General features: G+C 34.4%; 1 protein-coding gene across 1 annotated transcript in view; it reads left to right on the forward strand.

Moving 5' to 3' along the window:
- AUH (AU RNA binding methylglutaconyl-CoA hydratase) overlaps nt 1-21781 on the forward strand; it is a 111675-nt gene that overhangs the window by 39887 nt on the left and 50007 nt on the right. Inside the window, exons 4-6 of the mRNA XM_058823373.1 lie at nt 2762-2848; nt 18168-18260; nt 19206-19262. Coding sequence (XP_058679356.1) covers nt 2762-2848; nt 18168-18260; nt 19206-19262 — 237 coding nt within the window. The remainder of the gene's footprint in view (nt 1-2761; nt 2849-18167; nt 18261-19205; nt 19263-21781) is intronic.

Genomic DNA, 21781 nt, shown 5'->3' on the forward strand with positions numbered 1-21781 from the left:
GGGTCTTTGGTTTTAGTAGCTAAGAGAGAAGAACTCTCTGGTTCAACTTGCGTTCTCCTTCATGGCTAGCTTCAGAAACAAAACACTTTCTACTGACTTAAAAACAGATTTTGAAGAAATATGTGAACAGTTCTTTGCTATGTGGGTCAGAATTCATCAATAATTCTTTGAGCAGTCAAATCTTATAACAGGAACAAAAGTGTTAAGTTGGTGGCAGTTCCATCTCCTGTGACCCAGAGGATGCCAAGGCATATGTTCTTTTGGAGTGCAGTGAATGGTTTCTGACTAAAATTCTTCCCTCTGAAAAAGCTTCAGTTGCTATTACTATTCTTTGGAGAGCTAAAATAGAAAAAGGGCTACCAAAAGGGCACTTTCCATTTCCTTGACATTTGTGAGGGAGAAACATACAAAAAAAGGAAATGTTAGTTTACAAAAGTTGATTAAGGCACTAAGATCAGATATGTACTTGAAATTTCTTTACGGTAGTCCATACTGTTAATTTTAAATTAGCAGCTATATTTTAATCCATTCCTGAACAAGTTTTTTGTTAAATATTTAATCAATTTATGTAAATGTTTTCAGGGAAATGTATATTCTAACTGGCGGAAGAAGTCTAGAGTGTATTTTTTGTTTTAGAAGATTTGGTCTCTTTTGGTTGAGTCCATTTTTCTATGCATATATTCTAGTCTGAATAAATCAAACCCTAAAAATGGCTTTAATCATATATTGACAGAAGACTTTCTTTGCAGTAATGCTAGATATTTTCTTTAATATATTTTTCAAGGGAATGCCCAGTGAGTAGGAGTTCAGTGTATGGAAGTTTTGAGTCAGATTGCACAGCCAAAGAGGTTTTTGTACATAAAGCATACAGTTTCTTACATAGGCAGTGATTTGATGAAAGTTGAAGAAGCTAGATCCAGACTTTAACTGATATCAAGTAAATGATACTTCTTCATTTGCATCCTTGCTGATGCGACTTCTAAAGCAATTTACCACTTAGCTTCTTAAACACAACATTTCAAAAATTTCTTTTAGCTCCAGAACTCTATATGTAAATGGATTTGTGAAAGTTGCTTGCAGTTTTATTTGATTTGGAGTTCTTTCCAGATTTGTGGGTGAAAATTTTGCTTTTTGGCTTCCTGGCAAGATTTCTGTATGCATTGATTGTGAATTACTAAGTTAGCAGGTGCAATTTTTCTGCAGTGCAGGCTTGACTGTAATAATTCCTGTTTTGTACTGTCTGGTTAACTGGCCTGTCCTACTGACTCGTTTGGGGTACATTCTAGAACATTGTTTGGAAGTTTTTGACAAAGTGCCTGGTACTGTAAATTAGGCTTAACATTACTTAGCAGGAAATATGCAAATGCAGCCAGGACTGATGCTCCATTGTTTTTATATTGACATATGTAGAAGGAGAGCAAAAGTCACAGTTAAATGAGAAGCTTTGCTATGACAGAAGAAGAAGGATGTAGAGCTGCATTATTAGACATGGTACTTTAAAGTGACAACTGAATGTCCATCAGAAAATGTCAGATTGAGATACTGATTTTCGTAGAACTCGCCTAAGGTTTTTGGCATTAAAACTAATGCTGTCAACAAAAGTGTGTCTAAGACTATGTTTGATGAAGAGGGTCAGGATGGCCTCTCATGAGTTGAGTCCAGAAAGTTAGAAGGTGAAATGAAACCTATGACTGCATAATTTAAAATTCTGAGCCCCAGTCTTCACTTAATCTGGGTTCAGTGCATTTTCCTAAATGGATAGTATTCTCAGGGTAGAGAAACATAAACCTTTTTTTTTTAAATTGTCTTTTTTTAGCCTTTTCAGGCATGCAAAGAGGCCAGCTGAATAGGTTATTTTTTACCAAATGGAACTAATGCACACTAAGTTGCCTTGTGTCTGTTTCACTTTTTTAGAGAATAAATGTGTCTATGCAGGTTTTGCCTTTTTAATATATTGTTCATCTATAAGAAAGATAGACTTTTGTATTTAGCTATTATTATTACTATTACTGTTAGTTTTCTTTTTTTTTACACACTCATGAGGGAAAATGTCAGCTTTTTCTATAAGTGGGATTTTAAAAACACATTTGTGTCCATATCTATGCTTATTAAACAAACTTGATTTTTATATACTCCTGAAAAAATAGGTAAAAATTTTCAAGATGCAGCTTTTTTTTGACAAGAAATGATGGTATGTAACTTATTCCAAAATAAATATAAGTAAATGAGTGGAAAGTGAACTGAAAAATTGGTCCACTATAGCATTTTTATTTAGATATATAGTCTGTTAATGTAAAACCATGCAATTTATGTACCGCATAATCTACCAATAAGAGAATAACAAGAGTGCAATATGAAAAACATGTATTTATCAGACTTTGAGACATAGTTGGGAAAATAAGTAGTATAACAGATGAACTATAAACATAAATGCTACTGTTCATAAACTATTTTAATAAAAGAAAAAGAAATGGCACTGGGAAGAATGTACATTCTGAAAATATTTTTATAATAATTTAATTTTTGTTTGTTTGATAATTTTTTTTTGTTTGTTTTGGGCTTTTTGGTTTTGTTTTTGTCTTTCCTTGATAAATAGTTCATATTTTCCTTGAAATCTGTGGAAAAATTATATGACCAATTTAAACTCCTTGTTTAGAAGTAGACTTAATTTTTTTTATAAGTGAAGAAATATTTTACTTTTTAAAATGCATACACAATCCTGTTTATAGTTTGCTAAATATGTATGAAATATCACTTACAGGTGCTGACCTTAAGGAAAGGGCAAAAATGCATTCAAGTGAAGTTAGTTCTTTTGTTTCAAGAGCAAGAGCAACTATTAATGAATTGGGTAAGTAACCTCTCCCTTGAAAAATGTTATTGTAACTTTAACCTGAGAATGTTAGATTAGAAAAATGACATAATGATGCATAGTTAGTGGTAGAGTATCCCTAACTGTGTAGTGTCACATCACAGATCTTGAATTGGAAAGAATCCATAAGGATTATGGAGTATATTGGTAAATATGAATCATGGTGCATTTATTCCTTTAAAATGTTCCAAGTTGAGTTAGACTTTTTGAAAGAATGCTAGAGAAGCTAAATCTCAGCTGAAATAGAGGTGATTTGCCCTGCTGTTTCCATAAAGGACAGATTGTTCAGTGACTTTAAAGTACTTTAGAAATCCATTTTTACTGTTGCATTCTTGTGGTTTCTATAATTAGTACAGTCTAATATATGTTAAACATCAGCTACTAATACAAATTTAGCTACTAAGGTCTTTAAAAATTTTGTTTAATATATTTTGGTGTAGTAAAACCTGTTAATAGTTTTGTATTTTAATCAACTTGTGCCAATTCTTAAGGATAATATTTGCTCTGTACATTTTAGTTTAGGAATTCACCGAAAAATAATTATATTTCTACATCTCTGCCGATCAGTTTAAATATAATTACTTTTCAACAGGTTATTGGCAATATGATCTGTTGAAAAGAGAAGTGAAGTGTTCCATGTTTTAAGGAATTAATTTTCTACATTTAACTTCTAAAATTTATTTAGATGCATTTCCTAAAGAATGATGTAACATTTTGATTTGGCAGAATGTTATGAATGGATAGTGGGGTTTTTTTAGGTAATGATGACCTGCTGAAGAATGAGACTTTGATTAGGTAATTCATGCAGATACTTATGTGCTGAAATGACTGTCATGTCTTTGAAGTGAAGTAGACACTCAAGGCTGTTTAAATAAGTGAAATCTATAAAATACCTAGATGACATGAGCAGATCATTAATTTTCTGCAGCTGATATTATATGTCATGCTAGTACTTGTCCTTTTATTGGGAATGCCAAGCAAGTGGCAACAAGTTGTTCCTTTCATTCTCTTCGTAAGAATTTTGGGAGGCTTGCTTATCATTAACTAGTAATTTTTAAGCCTTCCTTGGCTTGAAGTTACTGGAAATACTTTAAGCTGCTATTAGTATTTAAATATGAGCTGGTTTCAAGCTTTTTCCTATAATTAGTAAATAGGTTTTTTTTAATCAATTATTTTCAAATTTTTAAGTGAGAATATTTCTAAAGTCTGAAGAAATATTTGGATTTGGCATTCTTCACTGAATGACTGAAAATGTTCAGTTGTTTGATGCATTGTTTTGCCTCAGGATTGAAAAATCCCTGAGAAAAATGTTTGATTGTTTTCATCTTCATTAAAGTTCGTGTGAGAGTATTTAACTGCTGAATATGTAAGCAAATTTTCAGTGTTATGTTAAAGGCTTGCAGTGAATTACATGCCTCAGTCAGTTCCACTAGACCACTCTCAGAGCTCCATCCCACCTGGCCTTGAATCTTTCAGGGATGGAGTATCCACAGCTTCTCTGGGCAACCTGTTCCAGCAGCTCACCACCCTCACAGAGAAGAGTTTTTCTTAAAACGTGCTCTATTCCGGTTTGAATCTGTTCATCTTGTCCTGTTGCTACAGACTCTTGTAAAAAGTCCCTCTCTATCTTTCTTCTAGGCTCCCTTCAGGTACTGGAAGGCTGCATTTGTGTCACTCCAAAGCCTTCTCTTTTCCAGGCTGAGCAATCCCAATTCTCTCAGCCTTCATCGGAGAGATGCTCCATCCCTCTGATCAACTTGGTGTCCCTCCTCTGGGCTCATTCCAGAATTCACTCACACCAGCAGGTCAATGTCCCTCCTATGATGAGGACCCCAGAGCTGAATGCATTACCCCAGATGGGGTCTTATTATGCCATTCTTTACATGGAAATGATAGACAGTATCAGAAAAATATGTACAGGAGGTTAGATAGATGGTTGAGTACATATGATGTGTCATGCCCTGATGAACAGAAGTGAATATTAATTTTATATCAAGTTGTTACAAAATATAGGGACATAGTATTTGCATTTGGTCACTCAGTTAATCTGTAAGTTGAAAATAATAATGGTATTTTTCTTGTCCAGCAACAACTAGGATGCTGTGAGATAGTTAAAGAGGGGAAACAATTTTCAAATTAATATTTACCACTACAGAATGTTATGTAGCTAGGGAACAATATTTCCAATCTCCTATTTTGTTCTTTTTTCTATCCAAGTTTAATACTATAATCTCATTTAAAATGTATTCTGCTTATTGCTTTTCAGAACTAGGTCATGTTATGATAATTGCATTTGTTTTCAGATGTGTGACCTAGTAAAGAGTTATATCTTTTTAGCTATATTTTCAGAAAGAAGACTATTAAGTTACCTTTATAGACAAATTACAGTAAAGGTTAATTATGTCTTGAACAACTAGATAAACTTAACTTTTTAGAATTGACATCCTTTGACTTTCCTTAGTTTCTGTCGATGCCATTACATTTTAAATCCTTACACCGGTTATTCTGTAAAAAGCTGTAGTATCATTTTGGAATACGGCTGCAGAAGGGAATTTTCTGAAAATTAAAAGCATACTGCACTTATTTATATGGGAATAATTTGTAACTTCTTACTAAATTTGGGTGAAGAAGTGAGGATGTACTAAATGTGATTTTGTTTATAAATAAATGCTTAAAAATGAGCTGAAAAAATTGAACAGAGCCCCATTAGTTGCAGCACTTGGAGCTTTAAGCTGGGGAGGGGGAAATGAAAACAGCCTCTATTTTTAGCAGTGGTTGCTATTGCTAAAATTATACCAGAATTGTGGAGGTTTGTTTGGGGTTTGGGTTTGTGTGTGTGTGTGTCTGGGGTTTTTTCTACTTTTTTCTTTGTTGTTGTTTCTTTTAATAGTAAGAATTATAAGATTACTTGCCCATTACTATATTCTGCCTTGAAGCGCATTGTTACTGATGTAAGCTGTCTTTACCCTAAAGAAATTGGGAGAGAAAAGCCTTAATAGATCTCTTGTAACTATGCACAATAAGACAGCCTGGGTAAATTAAATCAAATGACAGTGATTTCCAGAAACATTGTTTTTGAGGCTTTGGGGACGACAAAAACCCCATCATTGTGGGTCAGATCTTCAATATGTGTTTTATGGTATGCCTGTTGTTAAATCCATGTTGTTCTTTATACTGGCTGTGGAGTCAGAACTGCGATAGTGTGTATATGTTGTCTTCCGGGGTTTCAGTCCCAAAACAGACTGAGGCTATGTATGGAGCTGAATGCAATAAACACACTCCTCAATAAAAACACCATATTTAATAAAAATAAAAACTGAAGCTGTAGAAAGAATTTTAATTCGGCAAATACATGCAATTACTCAAATTGACATCTAGCTCCAATTTCTGTTAATTGAGAAACATCATTGAGTAGCAAAGCTTTTCCAAAGAATGTAGATGTAAGTTCCCAAATCCCATAAACAGGAAATAAAAATTGCAAACTGACTTTCTTGCTTGCTTCTTAAAATTAGCATGTGGTTAGACTTGTTTTTTTTTTTCACATTTAGAGACAAAACACCTTACTTGTGGCCTGATGGAACTTAGATCTGAGCTAAGTTAAGAGTGAATTTTTTAATACAATACTAAGGTTACTGGTTTTCTATTGGTTTTGTTGAATTATAACAAATCTTATGGGTCTTTGTTGGAAACATTTGATTAGTTTTTATGCATAAACTGTGATACAATTTAATAAATGGTGATATATAGTAACTTTATTTATACATAGTTCTATCAAATATGGTTAGTTTTAACATAGTCCACTTTGAATGAGATATCTGGAATGAAAGCACCTTGTGGTCAATTACTTGCATTTGTGTTTTTTATTATGTGCTTTTGATTTTATTCAGAGCCGATACAGTTCTACATTGACAGATTTTTCCCCTTCTTTAGCATTTCTTCTGTCCTTCTGCCTTTCAGTCATTGCCAAGTTTTAATTTACCTAAAAGAAAGCACTTGTTCATCCTTTGGACAAGCATCCTCTTTTCGAAAAAGTTCCTAGTTTGACTATTGAAGATTGTGCAAACATGCATTTTTTTATGCCACGTTATATGCTACATTTTGGTTTTGTATGCAGGCTGTCAAAAAATTATTTCAGAGGTTCCAAGAATGGTATCAAGATTATAAAAAATTTCTCTTGATTGCTGGTCTGCTGTTACCCCACCTTCCCATTGTGAAGGCTTAAAAATTATCAAGAATTATCATTGATGAGGTTCATGCTGTGTCTTGTTTTACTGTTTGAATCTGTGAAGCTTCTGTGGAGGTTTGGTTAGCATTTTAAATCCTGGTTTAGGAGTGAACACTCAAAATTTACCAAATTCACCAAATCCATCTGTGTTTGCTGGAAGTAGATCTGGCCATCAAAAACGTAGTACTCTAGTTTGGAAATCCTGTAATAAGAGCTGTGGATTTCTCTCTTAGGGAAGAGAGGTACAGGCTATGAGTTGTGTTTACAGGAAAGCTGAATGAAATTTCAGATAGCTATCAAATTTCAAAAAGGACAAATTACAGGTGGGTTGTGCTGCCATTCAGAGCCATGCTGAACAGCTGACCTCAGGCATCATGCTCTTTCTGTGTTGCTGACACTGTGAAATATAGATTTTAGCACAGTATTTTGCTTGCTGTGCTATGATGTTGCCTGTTTGATTAAGTGTACAGCATAACTACTACAGTCCTTGAGTGCCAGCATTCTGAGTGTGTTGCTAGGCTCTTGCTTGTTTTCCAATGGTAGATTTATTTCTTCTCTTGATATTGAATTAGTTTAAGATAGCCTTTGACTAAGTGTTGTCTGATCCTGGTGCTGCTGTATAGCCATGACAAAAATCAGCATAACCTCAGCAGTAGTTTAGTTTTTCTTCTGCTAGTAATTCCCAGGGTTCTGGAGGACAAGAGAACATGGACTGGACATGGCTCTTTAAGTTTTCTTCCACAAAGGTAAATATACCAAAAGTAGGATGCTACTCACTCAGATGATTTATTGAGATCAGCATAGACAGTTTGCACTGTGTTAAAACAGGCCCCAGTATCACTTGCTGTCCAGGGATTCCATTCCCTCGCCCAGGAGCCACACTTTGCATGTTTGATGTGTTGGTAACACTATCCTTTCTTCACCCCGTTCAGGTTTGAAATTGCATATTTCAATTGCTGAATGAGAAAGAAAAGTTTGTTAGTGCTTTGCTTTGCCTGTCTTGGTCTGTGGCTCTGTTCCTTGAACTAATTGATATTCAAAGGGTAGCAACTCCTGACATGGTACTGAAAGCATAATGTTGCTCTTCTATTGAAGAAATCCTGAGCTCACTGGTAGCGCCAAGCATGAGGCTTTCACTTCAGAATTGTCAAGTCTTGTAATGAATAAAACTTTCGCCTGGGTAGGCTCTGACTTGATGATATTACTAAGCTAGCTTGTTAAAAAAAAAACAACCAAAAAACGCTTACTGTGAAATGTTAGGAAGTGTTTCTTCTGCAGTGTTCTGTAAATGAACTGGCTTGAAACTATTACTTGGTAAATTATGTTAATATAGAAATAAAATATTTTAGCACTAGACTAGGGAATGTATTGTGTCAAACAAGAATAGTAGTAATAATAAAGTATGTGTTTTCTTCATACTGTAAATCAGACAAATGGACAATTAAAAAAAAAAAAACAAAAACTATCTAATTTGATTCTCCTAACAGCCAGAGACTATATTAGAGACTATAGCTGTGTGTGTATATTATATAGACAATAGTTTGGATTTTTATTTTGTGTGCTTTTTAAGAAAAAAAAACTTGCATAGAAGTAGAATGTATAAATTAACTGAAATCATGTATCTTCTCTGTGTTTCATAAATCCGCTGCTTGATTATATGCTGTGCTGTTTTTGTGTGAGTAATAAGTTCTTAAATTTATTTAGTAAGAGTAAAAATAAAAGAGATAGTTTTCATTTTTCTTTTATCCAAAGCTTTCACTTTTTTTTACAGAAAGTGAATTCTGCTATCTAGGTTGTACTTCATTATTGTCTTACTGAGGGCAGAATGAGACTACAAGATGAAATGTTGGTAAATATGAAGAAACTGAAGAATCTGTTTATCAGACTGACAGATGATTAAAATACCCAAATGATTTTTTATAGTACAAAAATTCATAGAAGAATTGGATACAGAAAACAGCTCAGGGGCTTAATTTAACCCCCTTTTTCATTCCCATTAGTTTCCCAGTTTCTGTTTCTTTTATCAAGAATGTAGAACACACTGTCTCTCTTACCTGACAAAATAAAATACCAAATAGAAAATTTTAAAATAAAGAATATAATGTTCCTCTATTGAAGTTGAAACTTTTTTCAGTTCAAAAAACCAGTGTTTCTATGTCATATATGAGAGTGAGTGATTAATGGAGGAGACTAGGAAATTAATAGGACTGAGTGAGGTGCCTTAGCCTCTGTCAAAATAAATGGAAGAAAAGCTTTATTAATATCTTTTGCTTAATAATCAGCTGTAATGTGCAGTAACCATTTTCATTAAAAAGCAAAATTTCTTTACAAATACTAAAAAAATGGGGTTTTCTTGTGCAGCTCTTTACTGTTGTTGATTGTCTGCCTGAACTTTGAAGATATTAAAGGAAAGACAGTAATGTGCAAGTCTATCAACAATTGTAGTTTATTAAGCTTCTTATCAAAAGCGCAGGAATTAAAGGGTACCTAAAAGCCTTTCACAGTTGTGACAAGCAAATGTATGGCACAGAATTCTGTATTCAGACTTTAAAGTGTGGTTGTTTTTGCAGATGAATATATTTTTGAAACATACAGAGATACAGAAATAAATTGAATAATCACTTTATCATTGTTTTTGCACTTATGAGAGGTAAAGATTTGTAACATTTGATTACTTGCCTTGTGCAAGAATGATTTTACCAATCTTCTTTACCCTGACAGTCTCTCTCAGCCACTTTCAAATGTTGCTGAATACGCTGGCTGGATTTCTTAGTGTTACAGAACGGATGAAAGTACTTGTTGATGTATTTTGTTTCTGTTAGCTTTTTTCCTCATAGAAGAATCTTTTTTTGACAGTAGTGCTTGCAACTGAAAATGAAAGGAAACTCTTGTAGCCACTGACTAGATTACAGATTTTGCAGAGCTAGGTAACTGCTTGAAACAAAACTCATTGCAAAAGTTATATGCCATCACAATATTGTTCTTCAGGAAAAGGTCCTCAAAATGAAATCAAGATACTGAGCTGTGTTGTAATTTTTTTTCTGATTTCCTGTGACATAAATTATTTAGTATATTAAATGTAATTTTGTCATCCTAATGTTCCTAGTATAAAGAATTTTCCAGTTATCAGGACTGCACATGGACCGCCTCTAGTTGCTAGTCAAGGGGCACAGCCTGTGCCCTTTATGCCCCCCCTTCCCCTTTATTTTTTTTAAGTTAAAAGATATTAGTTTTTATAATGAAGAGCCACATTACCAAGAGACATCATGAATCTGGGTAGTGAAGAGATGGAAGAGAAATTTATTTTGAGTTACAAAATAAGAATATTTAGGTATAAACTTAATTATTTAAAAAACAAAGTAAAGATCCATTCCCAGTTATTATGCAAGCTAGGATTTAGTTTCAGATAATCATTACTGCTAGTTCAAAATTCCTATTTATGTCTGTGACCTTTTGAAAATTCTTATATGACTTATAACCAGACGACTTGGTGATTTTGGTTTCATAAAGAAACTCTGTAAAGTAACAGATCTCAAACCTTTCAATGCTAGTGTAGGAATCACCCCATAGACTTGCAGTATTATAGGAGTTTAAGCTATTTTTGGTTGAAATATACACTAAAGATAAATGGTATGTTAAAAAGTGCATTGCTTTGTAATAGCAAGACTAAAATTTGTAATTCTTTATTTGACATTCTCACTCTTAAGATATGACTCTTTTTCCCTCTTTCTTGCTTTCCTAATGGGTGACCTTCAATCATAGAATCTATCTACACATATGCACTTACTGGTATTTAAACATTTAGGGAGCATGTGACCATTCTTTTTATTAATTTGAAGTCTCCATTGTTACTACATTTAAATAAATGTACTAAGAAATGTACTAAGAGGGAGCTTTCTTATCTGTAGATTAAAATTTGTCCTTGGAGAGGTTCTGGAACAAGTAAATGTGGAAACTAAACTACTACTGGGCACACAAGGGACAAGAAAGTCATAAGGTGAAGTCATAAGGTGGAGTCACAGGAGGGAAATGTTGCTTAACCAGTCTCACAACCTATGATGAAGCGAGAGTTTGTTCGATGAGAAACATTGTTTCTCATTGTTTGTTAGATTGAGAAACATGGATATTGTCTACCTTGACTTCAGTAAGGCTTTTGACAGTACCTCTTGTAAAATTTTTGCTGAGTAACTGGTGAGTATGGACTTGATGAAAATGCAGTGAAATTGATTGAAAATTGGCTAAATGAATGGGTACAGACAGTGCATCTGCAGCATGAAGTCTGCTTGGAGGCCCCTAGCCAGTCTGTATCCCAGAGGCAGCGCCATATTCAGTCCTGTTCAACATCTTGTATGGTCTGGATGATGGGATAGAATGTAGACTCAGCAAGTTTGCTGATGATGTAAAATCGTAAGGAGTGGATTGTGCTACCATTCAGAGGGAACTCAGCAAGCTGGATAAACAGACTAACAGGAACCTCAATAGTTTCTACAAATCAAAATGCAGACAATCTCATGCACCAGGTACATTATGGGGATAATGACAGGAAAAGCAGCAGCACAAAAAGCCCTGCAGGTCTGGGTGGGACAGCAAGTTGAATGTGAGATGGTGCTGTGCCATTGTGGCCAGGAAGGATGGTGGTATGGTGGGCTGTATTAGGATCAGTGTTACCAAGAGTTGAGGGAGGTGATCCTATTTCTTTCATCAGCACAGGTGAGGCCACTGCTGGAGTTCTATGACCAGTTCTAGGCTCCTTTCTAAGTAAAAGGCAGAGCTACTGGAAAGTCCAGTGAAGGGCCCTGAAGGGGCCTTTTCTCTTGCGTGAGAAAAGGCTGAGCAAGCTCAGACCAGGGAAGAGATGGCTCATGAGGTGATCTCAGTGATGTATGAGAGTGTTAGAAGATGGAGCTGGGCTGTCTCTGACGGTGTCTATTGACACAACCAGAGGCAATGGGCACAAACCAGAACAGAAAAGATTCTCCCTGAGATCAGGAAGTCCTTATTCACTGTGAAGGGACTGAACATTGATACAGGTTACTCAGGTGGTTCTGAAGTCTCCCTCTTTAGAGATCTTCCAAAATCACCTGGACATGAGCTTGAGCAACCTGTTTAAGGTGATGCTGGTTGAGTAGACAGGCTGGACAAGGTAAGCTCCAGAACTCTGTTTCAGCCTTGGCTTTTCTGTGATTTAAGGGTTTCCCACGTGCTGCAGACATACATAGGCACATGTTTGTCACACTTTCTTAATTTGCTAGAGTTAAATAACAAATTTTGGAACTGTTAATCTCCCTCAATTTATAGCATACTTTCCTCTAGTATTCCATCTAATACTGACAGTATGCAAGATACTTTTGTACAATTCATCCTCTTGGCTTTATGAGTTATAAAATTCATTATGCAAAAGGAAAAGTTACTTGCTGGAAATGCCCCCTGAAGTTGTCTTAGTAAGCTGTTCACTAATCAACCTTATTTGTCAAATAATCAGAAATGGACCTGTGGAATAAATAGCTTGGACAATCTTTTTCTTTGTTCTGTGGCAATTCAGTTGTGTTCTTATTTAAAATTGAATTTTGTAGCTACTTCTGTCTTAGATGGATACCCACAGTTTTTGAGGCAAGTAAAGTATGTTCACTACTTCCAGTTTCATTCTGGGTAACAAGAATTCTTCTGCTCATAATTAAAGACAAGTCAGGGTTTTGAATCTGGTTCGGTAGGTACTAGAGGTAGTGACAAGCTTCTGGTTTATATCTGGATAGCTGTTCTTTCTGAAGGTTGGTTGCATGAGGTCACTGAATAAAGATGAGAAAGGCACAATAAGGACCTTTTTTTAACATTTTCCAGGTACAGGACAACACAGGAATAATAGCAAGGGAAGTTAAGGTGACTGTCTTTCGTTTCATTAATATTTTGTATCAAATGCATAAAAAGGCAAGCTTTAAACTTGGGCTTCATTTGAATGTTTGTAGATACTAAATTCTGACTGCTATAATTAGTTGAGTTGAAAATATTTCCCCTAATCTGTAAAAAGTACTTCAAAAATAGAAATTAATTATATCTAAGTTAACTAAGAAATAAGAAGTTAATTTTATATCTATATCTATATATCTATATATCTCATTACATCTAATTGTATCTAATTATAATAGAATTTTTGCATTTTTAGGGCTTGAGTGGACTTTCATGGAATTTTCTGATTCTGTTACTGCAAGTGGTACTGCAGTAACAGTGCAGAACTTTTACTTTTAGAGAAGCAGTAATCTATGTCTATTAGAGCTTATTTCTTTAATGATGACTCCTACATCTTAGCTGAATGAAGGGAGTACTGCAGATATTCTTCAGGTTAATTGCAACAGCTGCCAGGCTACAATTGGGTGATTCTCATGTACTTCATTGGCACGTGAATAGTCTAAATCTCAAAATCCTGTTTCTAGCTCAGGAATGGGGTTTTTTTCCATTTATATGAGTATGTGGTACAGTTGCTTACAGAAAATCTTACATATATGAATTTCTTTAGCAAGCAAGGAGGACATTCCTAGGAGGTTGGTCTTTTTGAACTTGATATATTCTGAATTTGTAATTTATTTTTCCTGCGTGTTAAATATTTTAAGTTAATCAGCTGGGGCAAGTTTATGCAGGTTGACTAGGAACACAAATCATAAAGTCTGGAATTCTGAATAACCATATTATTCTTCCTCTACCTGTTTCAGGAACTCATAGTAAGGGATCAGCATTAGCAGTAGGTCTTCCTTTGAGTAATGGGACACCAGCTAAAGAATGTGGTTTCTTGCCTTTTATATGAAATCTGTGTATATAATGTTTCATAAAAACAAGGCTACTTTCATATGTGAATTGTTGCCATTTTGTTTTTACTGTATGTATTCATTCTTCATGCTTCCTTCATCCTTACTAACTTGGAACACAGGTTTTCCTTGTTGATCAGACCACTTATTTTCTTGTCATTAAAGAAAAAATAATGATGTGTAGGAATAAAAAAAGGCTACATGACAGTTACTAAGAAAGTGTCACATGTAATCCTGTTTCCTCCCAGCTATTATCTTACATATCTGTAATTTTATAAGAACTTCCTTAAAAATTAGTGCAAAGTCTAAACAGTCATTTATGATTCAGGTCAGTAGAATCCAGGCATTTTCTACTTTCTATTTGGGGAATGTCAGTATCTGCAGTAGTATGACTCAGCTGTGTGGGTGTTACGGCACACATCTGAGAAACTATTTAGTGGTCAAATCCTCCAGACCAGGTGCCTGTATTTATATGCTGGCCTGTTGTTTGTCATATCATGGTCTCTAAGCAGGAAGGAAATCTCTTGTTAGTCAGCAGCAGTAGACATGTGGGAAGTCACTTGAAGGTGAAATAACAATTACCTGCCTCAGAACAACTGTGATTCTTTGAAATTACTTCCAACACATTACATGTGTTTTTATATGCTTAATTGCAAAGTGCTCCTCCTGTGACATTCTGTACTCATGGCAAAACCATGGGTGAGTTTACTTACTCTATTCTATACCTTTCAGTAGTGAAGAGTCACAGGAAAGCTGGGAATATCCCAAGACTACAAGATGCTGCCAGCCCACCTAATCTAAAACTACATGTGACATGTATGCTTATCAGGGATGTATTTCTGAAGTTTAGCTGAAAGTTCACATTTACTGCAGAATAGGAAGCAGGTTCATTTCTTTATATTGCTGTCTGCCATATTTTCTGTTTTGTTTGAGCTGTTTATGGGTTTAGTTGAGGTACCTAATGTTACTAAGTTTATTTTCTCTTACTGAAGTTCTTCAGTTTACCTGATGGTCACTCTACCTGTGTCATGTCTTGAACGACCAGTAAACATCCTTTTGTACAGGCTTTGTCAGCTTCTGTGCTAAGAGATTATTCTTTAAACAACTTATGCAAGAAATTTATTTTAATGAGCTTGTTCACATTTGTCTTCTCCAGCTAGAAGTCTCTGCTTTTGTGATCTCAAATATAAGGATGTGGTTTTGTCTTATGTCTGGCTCTGTGCTGACATAACATAAAATGAATTGGACCCTTCTATTTCTTTACTGTACATAGAACTTTACTTTTCTGTAATATAATTAAGCATTGATGTTACATTAGGATGTGACTTTTGGCATTTGCTTGGGACGTGTTTTATGTGCAGAACAAACCTGTATTTACAGAATAAGCAGCATGTTTTACATTAGAAGTGTGAAGTGATCCTTTTTGAATTAATTTTATGAACTACCTTATTATTTAGTAGCTCACAGTCCACACTTTGATGTGCTATGGTAACTCAGTGGAATTCTCTAACTAAAGTTTAATGCTGCTCATTACTTAGTCTTTTTAATTACTTCTAACAACTTTAATCTTTATATATACATTGTCTCTGTGTTGTACTCATTTACTTTAGCTAATCTGTTTCTTTTATATATATCTTAAACTCCTTTTTTTTTTTCACTATGCAACTCATGATGGCACCCTGATAAACCTGAATCACGTCTAGAATTTAGAATTAATGAGTAGTAGTACAACAATTGCCTAAAATTTGTATCTTGTTATTTGAACTGTGACAAAAATGTGGAATGTTAAAGCATAAAACCACTAAGCCTCTTGGCAAAGCTTTAAATATTTTTTTATCACTCATAGCAAATGAGCCTTATCATGTAGAATCATGTGGAGATTGACCTGTCTATATGTGTAATTTAATGTTCCTAAAGTTTGAGTGCATACAACTCAATTAAGCCTACAGGGCATTATTTGTCAAACATATCTCTGCTTTTGTTATGGGCTCAACAGTTTTGGCAGCTGTACATTAAAATCATGGAGATAAATGTGATCACATGTTTCTTATGCTACAAAATACTAATACTCCAGGAAACTTCACCCTTGCTAAAAAGTTCGTGTGGCCTGGAAACTCAGTTTACAATCCCAAGTGATTACTAACTTTTTTCTATGCTAGTTTTTCTGATGCTTCACAAGAACCTGTTAAAAGGATTAATTTCTTAAATTCATTTAATAGATACACACAAGGCTGTTACAGGGGATTTGTCTTTTGCCTTTCATTCATTGTCAACTCTTATATCAGGTGATCCTTTCAAATTAATGTCCTTGAGAAGTGATGATTCTAACATGGTCAAACTGCTTTTTATCCCCTTGAATTATGATTTTTTTATTATTTTGTGATAGGAGCTGGCTGTAATTCTTGAAACCAAGGTGTTTTATAATGCTCATTTTGTAACTTCCATTTCCATATGTAATAGTCTACTTGAATTGGACCATAGCTAATTCCAGAAGTTGCTTATCTTAGGAAAGTATTCTGCCTTGGAGTACTGCAAAAGCCATGCAAACAGTTCTCAAGATAGTGTTTGCTAGTCTCTGATAAATGGAACATTCATATAGGCAGTAACTGCTGGAAACTGCAGTTAACAATGACCCCACCTTCATGTTCAGGCAAACTATTTTTATTTACCCAAGGCAAAGGCATATTTCTTTAGGAGAAAGGCTAGCTGTGTCAGCTAGCAAAGTTGCAAGACTGTTTGGTAAATTGGTTGTGTTGACAGGGTTATAAGTTTCTGTCAGGAGCCGTGCCCTGTTGGAAATGAGAGTTGCCTTTCCATATAACTAAGAAGAAGTAAATAGAGGAAGAGCAGATTTTTCTACTATTCCCCTGTCTCCTATGCCTTCTGTGGCAGATGGCAGGTATAATGGATACCTTGAGCTCTTTTAAGTCACTGAAAGAGCTCTTGCAAACAGTAATCAGTAGCCTCTTTTGGCACTGAAATAGATTCAGATAGTCACTAATAATAATAATAATAATCTAAACCAGTAACCCAGGACTTTGTTTTAAAGCATCTAATAGAATCTTGAAAAGCATTGCTAAGTTTTTGTTCCTTTTTTTAAAGACAATTGGGTTTTCAGTAGCTGTTAATCATAAAAGCAGGTCAATTTGCAGCTAAAATAACTTTTGTTTAATTATGTGCTTTGTTTGTTACCCAGTGAGAGACTGCTGGCTTGTATGATAATTCTCATGCTGATGTATACCAATATTTAATTGATTCTTTTGTTGAATGAAGTTATCTGAAATTTATTTGTCAGACAGGAAAAAGGTAAGCTAGGTAGCACAATTTATAAATTTAGAACTAGCTAGTCCACTAGGAAAAGTTCTAATTAATACATTGAAGTAATAATTTTTATTACCCTTCTAGATCTCACTCTTCATATTTTTAATTAATTTTAAATTAATATTTTTTCATATTACCCTTCTAGATTTTAAAAGGAAATAAGTCTTTTAAAGTCTTTCATGCATCATTTTCATTTATGTCTTGGTAGAATAGTTTTTTCCTCTTCTATTTGTGGCTAATGAAACTGAATGAACTGGTCATTGAATTAAATTAGCTGAAACATTAAAAACAAAGAAAATGTTTTTTAACATCTGCAAAAAAAGCTGTTGTCAAGACCTGATTTAACATTTCAAAAAGCTGTACACCCAAGTGTCTGGCTAATGAATTGCTTTTGGCTATCTTTGAAACTTTAGTAGCAACAATGTACTACTGGACTACTGTTTGAGTATATTTTAAAATGGCTAGCTCTTACATTAAATATAATTAAAGCTGTAATATATAAATGTATTTCTAAAATTAAAATGCATTTTTCATCAAACTTTGAGCTTGTGGTGAATAGGGATGAAGAGAACTTGAATTTGCAGAAGGTGAAAAGCAGTACTTTAGGCTGATTGTTTAAATGACTTTTTTGTGTCAGAACACTGGTGATAAATTACATACAGACCATACCATGGTTGACAGGCCTCTGGAGCCCTGCTACCTGTCATGTGTGCTGGCAGTATGTGCATTTGTTTGTCAAACTGAAGAGTTTCCCACCTCTATTAAGCTGTTAGCTGCTGCTCTACAGGAGAAAAGGGGCAATGGTAATGACCATTATTGCCAGTGGTGGTCTGAGACTGTCAAGACACAATTTCTAGCTTTGAAATGTATGACTGTAGAATGAGCAAAACTAATGAAATTACTTTTCAGAGGTGTTCTTTATGAAGTGGGTGTTAATTGGTACTTTCTTTTTCAGCTAATCTGCCTGTACCTACTATTGCTGCAATAGATGGAACTGCCTTAGGTGGTGGCCTAGAACTTGCGTTAGCCTGTGATATACGGGTGGCAGGTAGGTCTGAATACTGCTATGGAATGTAGGGTTATTAGTGTTACAGCTGGCTTGACTAATCTGTCTGTGGCAACAGTCTTATAAAACTTACTTGATATTTGACATTGTTTATAACCCATTATTTGAAAGGGCTTTAGCAGAAACCTGTCTAAGTACTTGCAAATGTTTCATTTATAACGACTTAACTCTGTTAGCTGGATTGGTTTTTTTAAACATTTATGTGATTCTTCTGACACTAATTTTATCAGTCTTGCCAAAAGGGTCATGCAACTATTTTCTTTTTTTTTTTCTTCTTTTTTTTTTTTTTTAATTCTTGTGCGTTTGAAGTGCTCTAGATGGAGACTTGATTTTATCTAAACAGAGTGCAGAGAAGAAACAAAAGTTGCTAGTAAGTGTATTATTACATAAGAAATTAAATTCTAAAAGTGACAACCACTCTTGAAAAGAGGAACCTTGAGCTAATGAGCTGTCAGAACTGTAAAGCCTATTGATGGAAAGTAAATGGATACTTCATTCTGAGCCAGTAAGTTAGGATTTATAATGTTGTTTGGCTTTAGAGAATATTCTGTCACCTAAAGAATTCAAATAATCAGATACAGAATTCTACCGCATTCTAAGATGTTAAGCAATAACATCCATTTTCTTTTAGTACTTTCCATTTGAATGTAAGTCTCATTACTCAGTGTTATTGCTTACTTGCTATGTGAAAATGACTTCAGTACTGAATTTGCCTTGATGGAAGTGGTTGGATCTTTCACTAAAAGCAGATCAGTTGAATCTATTTGAAGGTTTTTTTTAATAAACAAATTCTTTAAAAAGTGATTTATTTTTCTTTTTAAAGAAAACTTAATATATTAGCAAACTTCTGGGTCATCATGATGTATTTTCATAGATTTTTTTTCCTTCTACATTAGAATAAGAACTTCTTTACATTCTGTTTTTTAGCATCTTCTGCTAAAATGGGCCTAGTTGAAACAAAGTTGGCGATCATTCCAGGTGCAGGTATGAATGTTTTGCTTTTGCCACCACAGATAACTAAATAACATACATACTTAGTGTTAGATTTTGAATTGTTTATGTTGCTTATTCTTATATTTCTTTTAAGTATTATAGCATGTGTTATGCCTTACTGCTTGTAATATTTACCAAAATTAATTAAAAAGTGTATTTCTTATCTTCAGAGACAGTCACCTGTATACTGTGTTTTTAAGCAAAGTCTTCATTAACTAAGTCAACATTGAGTGATTCTTTAAATGACATTTAATGTCTTGATCTGAAGGTTGCATAATTTTACGAAGGATCAAGCAAGGAAGAAGGATTAGCTGTCAGTGTACAAAACCAATTATTTGAATTAAGATCCACTTTCACATAACATTTGGTACTTTAGATTCACATTCGGTTTTCAAGCTGCTTGTATATTGGTTGTAAAGAGTTTAAGAATTAGAAGTATAGTTCTGGATAAATCTGTTACCTTGCCAAGATTTTTTGAGTCAAAACCTTCTTTTTATTTTGAAGGCCAGTTGACCTGCTTTTCACATACTCAAGGTGAATGAACGTTATGTAATAAATAATTTTCAAGGACTTGTTACAAAACCTTATATTTTAAATTTATGTATCAATTGTTGCTACTTGAATTAAGATATTTGCTGCTCTGGGAAAAGGGTAGTAGCTGGGAAAAAAGTGCATCCCTGTGATTTTTTACCTTCATTTCTGGGAGTTCTTGGGAACTTTATACTGTTTGTTTGCTCTTGTTTTCTTTCTAATTGGTGGAACCTATTTTGAAAACGCTATATTCAGTTCTAGTGGACACCATTGCAGGTCACATAAAAAACCCAGTAAAATCAACCATAATGGCAGTAGTGGTATGAACTTTGTATATAAAACTGTCCCATCCTATGATTAATCTGGACAATTATTGTATGATTTCAATCGCTGTATTCTTTTGGTTATTGTTGAGATGTGATTTCAGTCAACACTTTCTGTGGTCAGAGCTGCATTTTACATAAGGAAAACAGTTATGATTGTTGTCTGGTTTCTTTTTTGTGAAGGATAAAGATAATAATGCAGATGATTTTAAAGATGTATTTACTGATAGTGGTGTTGTCATGAATTAATATGCCTTGGAAATAAGTCCTAGTGAATAAAAAGACAGAAGTTTATGTTGTTTATCTTTGTTGTCGGTTTTTGCTCTTTGTCCTCCCACTCCCTCCTTCCCTAAGTAATTCTGTAGGCCAGTTTTGAAAACATACTCTCGATCTCAAGAAATTCAGCTCAAATTCTCCATATATTCTCTGTATTCAACTTTTTGAGGTTGTCTCATTTCTTTGTCTTCAGTTAATTATAGATGTTTCAAACTTCTGTGCTCTTACCTTAAAATGCTAGTTAACTGATTCATTTTAAGTTTCATTCAGAATATTTTACTGTTATTTATAAAGACTGAGGCTTGAAATATTTTTTCCCTCATCCTAAAATAATGATTCAGGTGTATGTCTTCAGGTGTATGTCCTTCAAAATGTCACAGATTTAATCTTGTTACATTGACTTTCCAACTTACAACATTTTGGGGTACTTTCAGTGATGAATTTTTTTCTCCTATTCCTATCAGCCTTTCTGACAACTATTTTTGTTGAATATATTTGAGGTAATCACAACTTTTTCCTGATCAGCCTGTGCTTACACCAGTCCTGTTGAGCAATGACAGTGTTTCAGTCCTTTTTGCTTCTTATCATCCTAATAGTAACTGATTGTGCCTTTTGTAAAAGGCACCAGAAAGAAAGTGAAGAATGAGTGAAGGAATTTTGGACATCTCATTTAGGTAGAGATGCCAGATATACACACTTGAACCGTAGGTATCATGGGTTAATGGAGTATTTTCTGAGAGTGTTTATTTCAAGCTGCTCTGAGCCAAAACAGAACTGCAGAGTGGAGCTGAAGAGTGAGCTGAAGGCTTAAGAGGCCTACATAGATTTCTGCTGCCATCTAGTACACCTGAAATCTGCTGGCAAACTGAGTTACTTCTTTGAGCTAGGTCCCTGTACCGTGGCAAGCTACTGTTTTTATTCTTGTCTGTCAGCTGCCAGGTGTGTGATAGATGTAACTTTAAGTAGGGTGATAATTAATATGGGTGTTTGAAGCTATGTGGAAAACATGTTTATACTGTGAGGGTTTGCTTTTTTAATACTCCAGTAATTTATAATGAAAGAGCTGTGTTAGAAGATTGTTACTAGAATTCAGTAGAATTAAAATATAGATCCAGGGCATATCAGCTGTTAAGGTTTGGACCTTGTTGTATATTATAGTTTATTCCATTCTTAATAAAATGTGGTTGTCAAAAGACACAGTAAGGTGCTGTCTATTGACAAACACAGATTTCCCAGGTGCAAGAAATTTTTCTTTTGAATATGCAGAGATGTACTGCAACTTTCTAAAGGCTAAGTTTGAGCAGGAGTTGGTTGAGTTAACCAAAATGAATTGTTCCTTCTAAGTCTGCTGAGGGTGTTGACCAAGTAGGCATTTATAGA

This window comes from Ammospiza caudacuta, chromosome Z, assembly GCF_027887145.1.
Source record: "Ammospiza caudacuta isolate bAmmCau1 chromosome Z, bAmmCau1.pri, whole genome shotgun sequence".
In the NCBI taxonomy this organism is placed as follows: Eukaryota; Metazoa; Chordata; class Aves; order Passeriformes; family Passerellidae; genus Ammospiza; species Ammospiza caudacuta.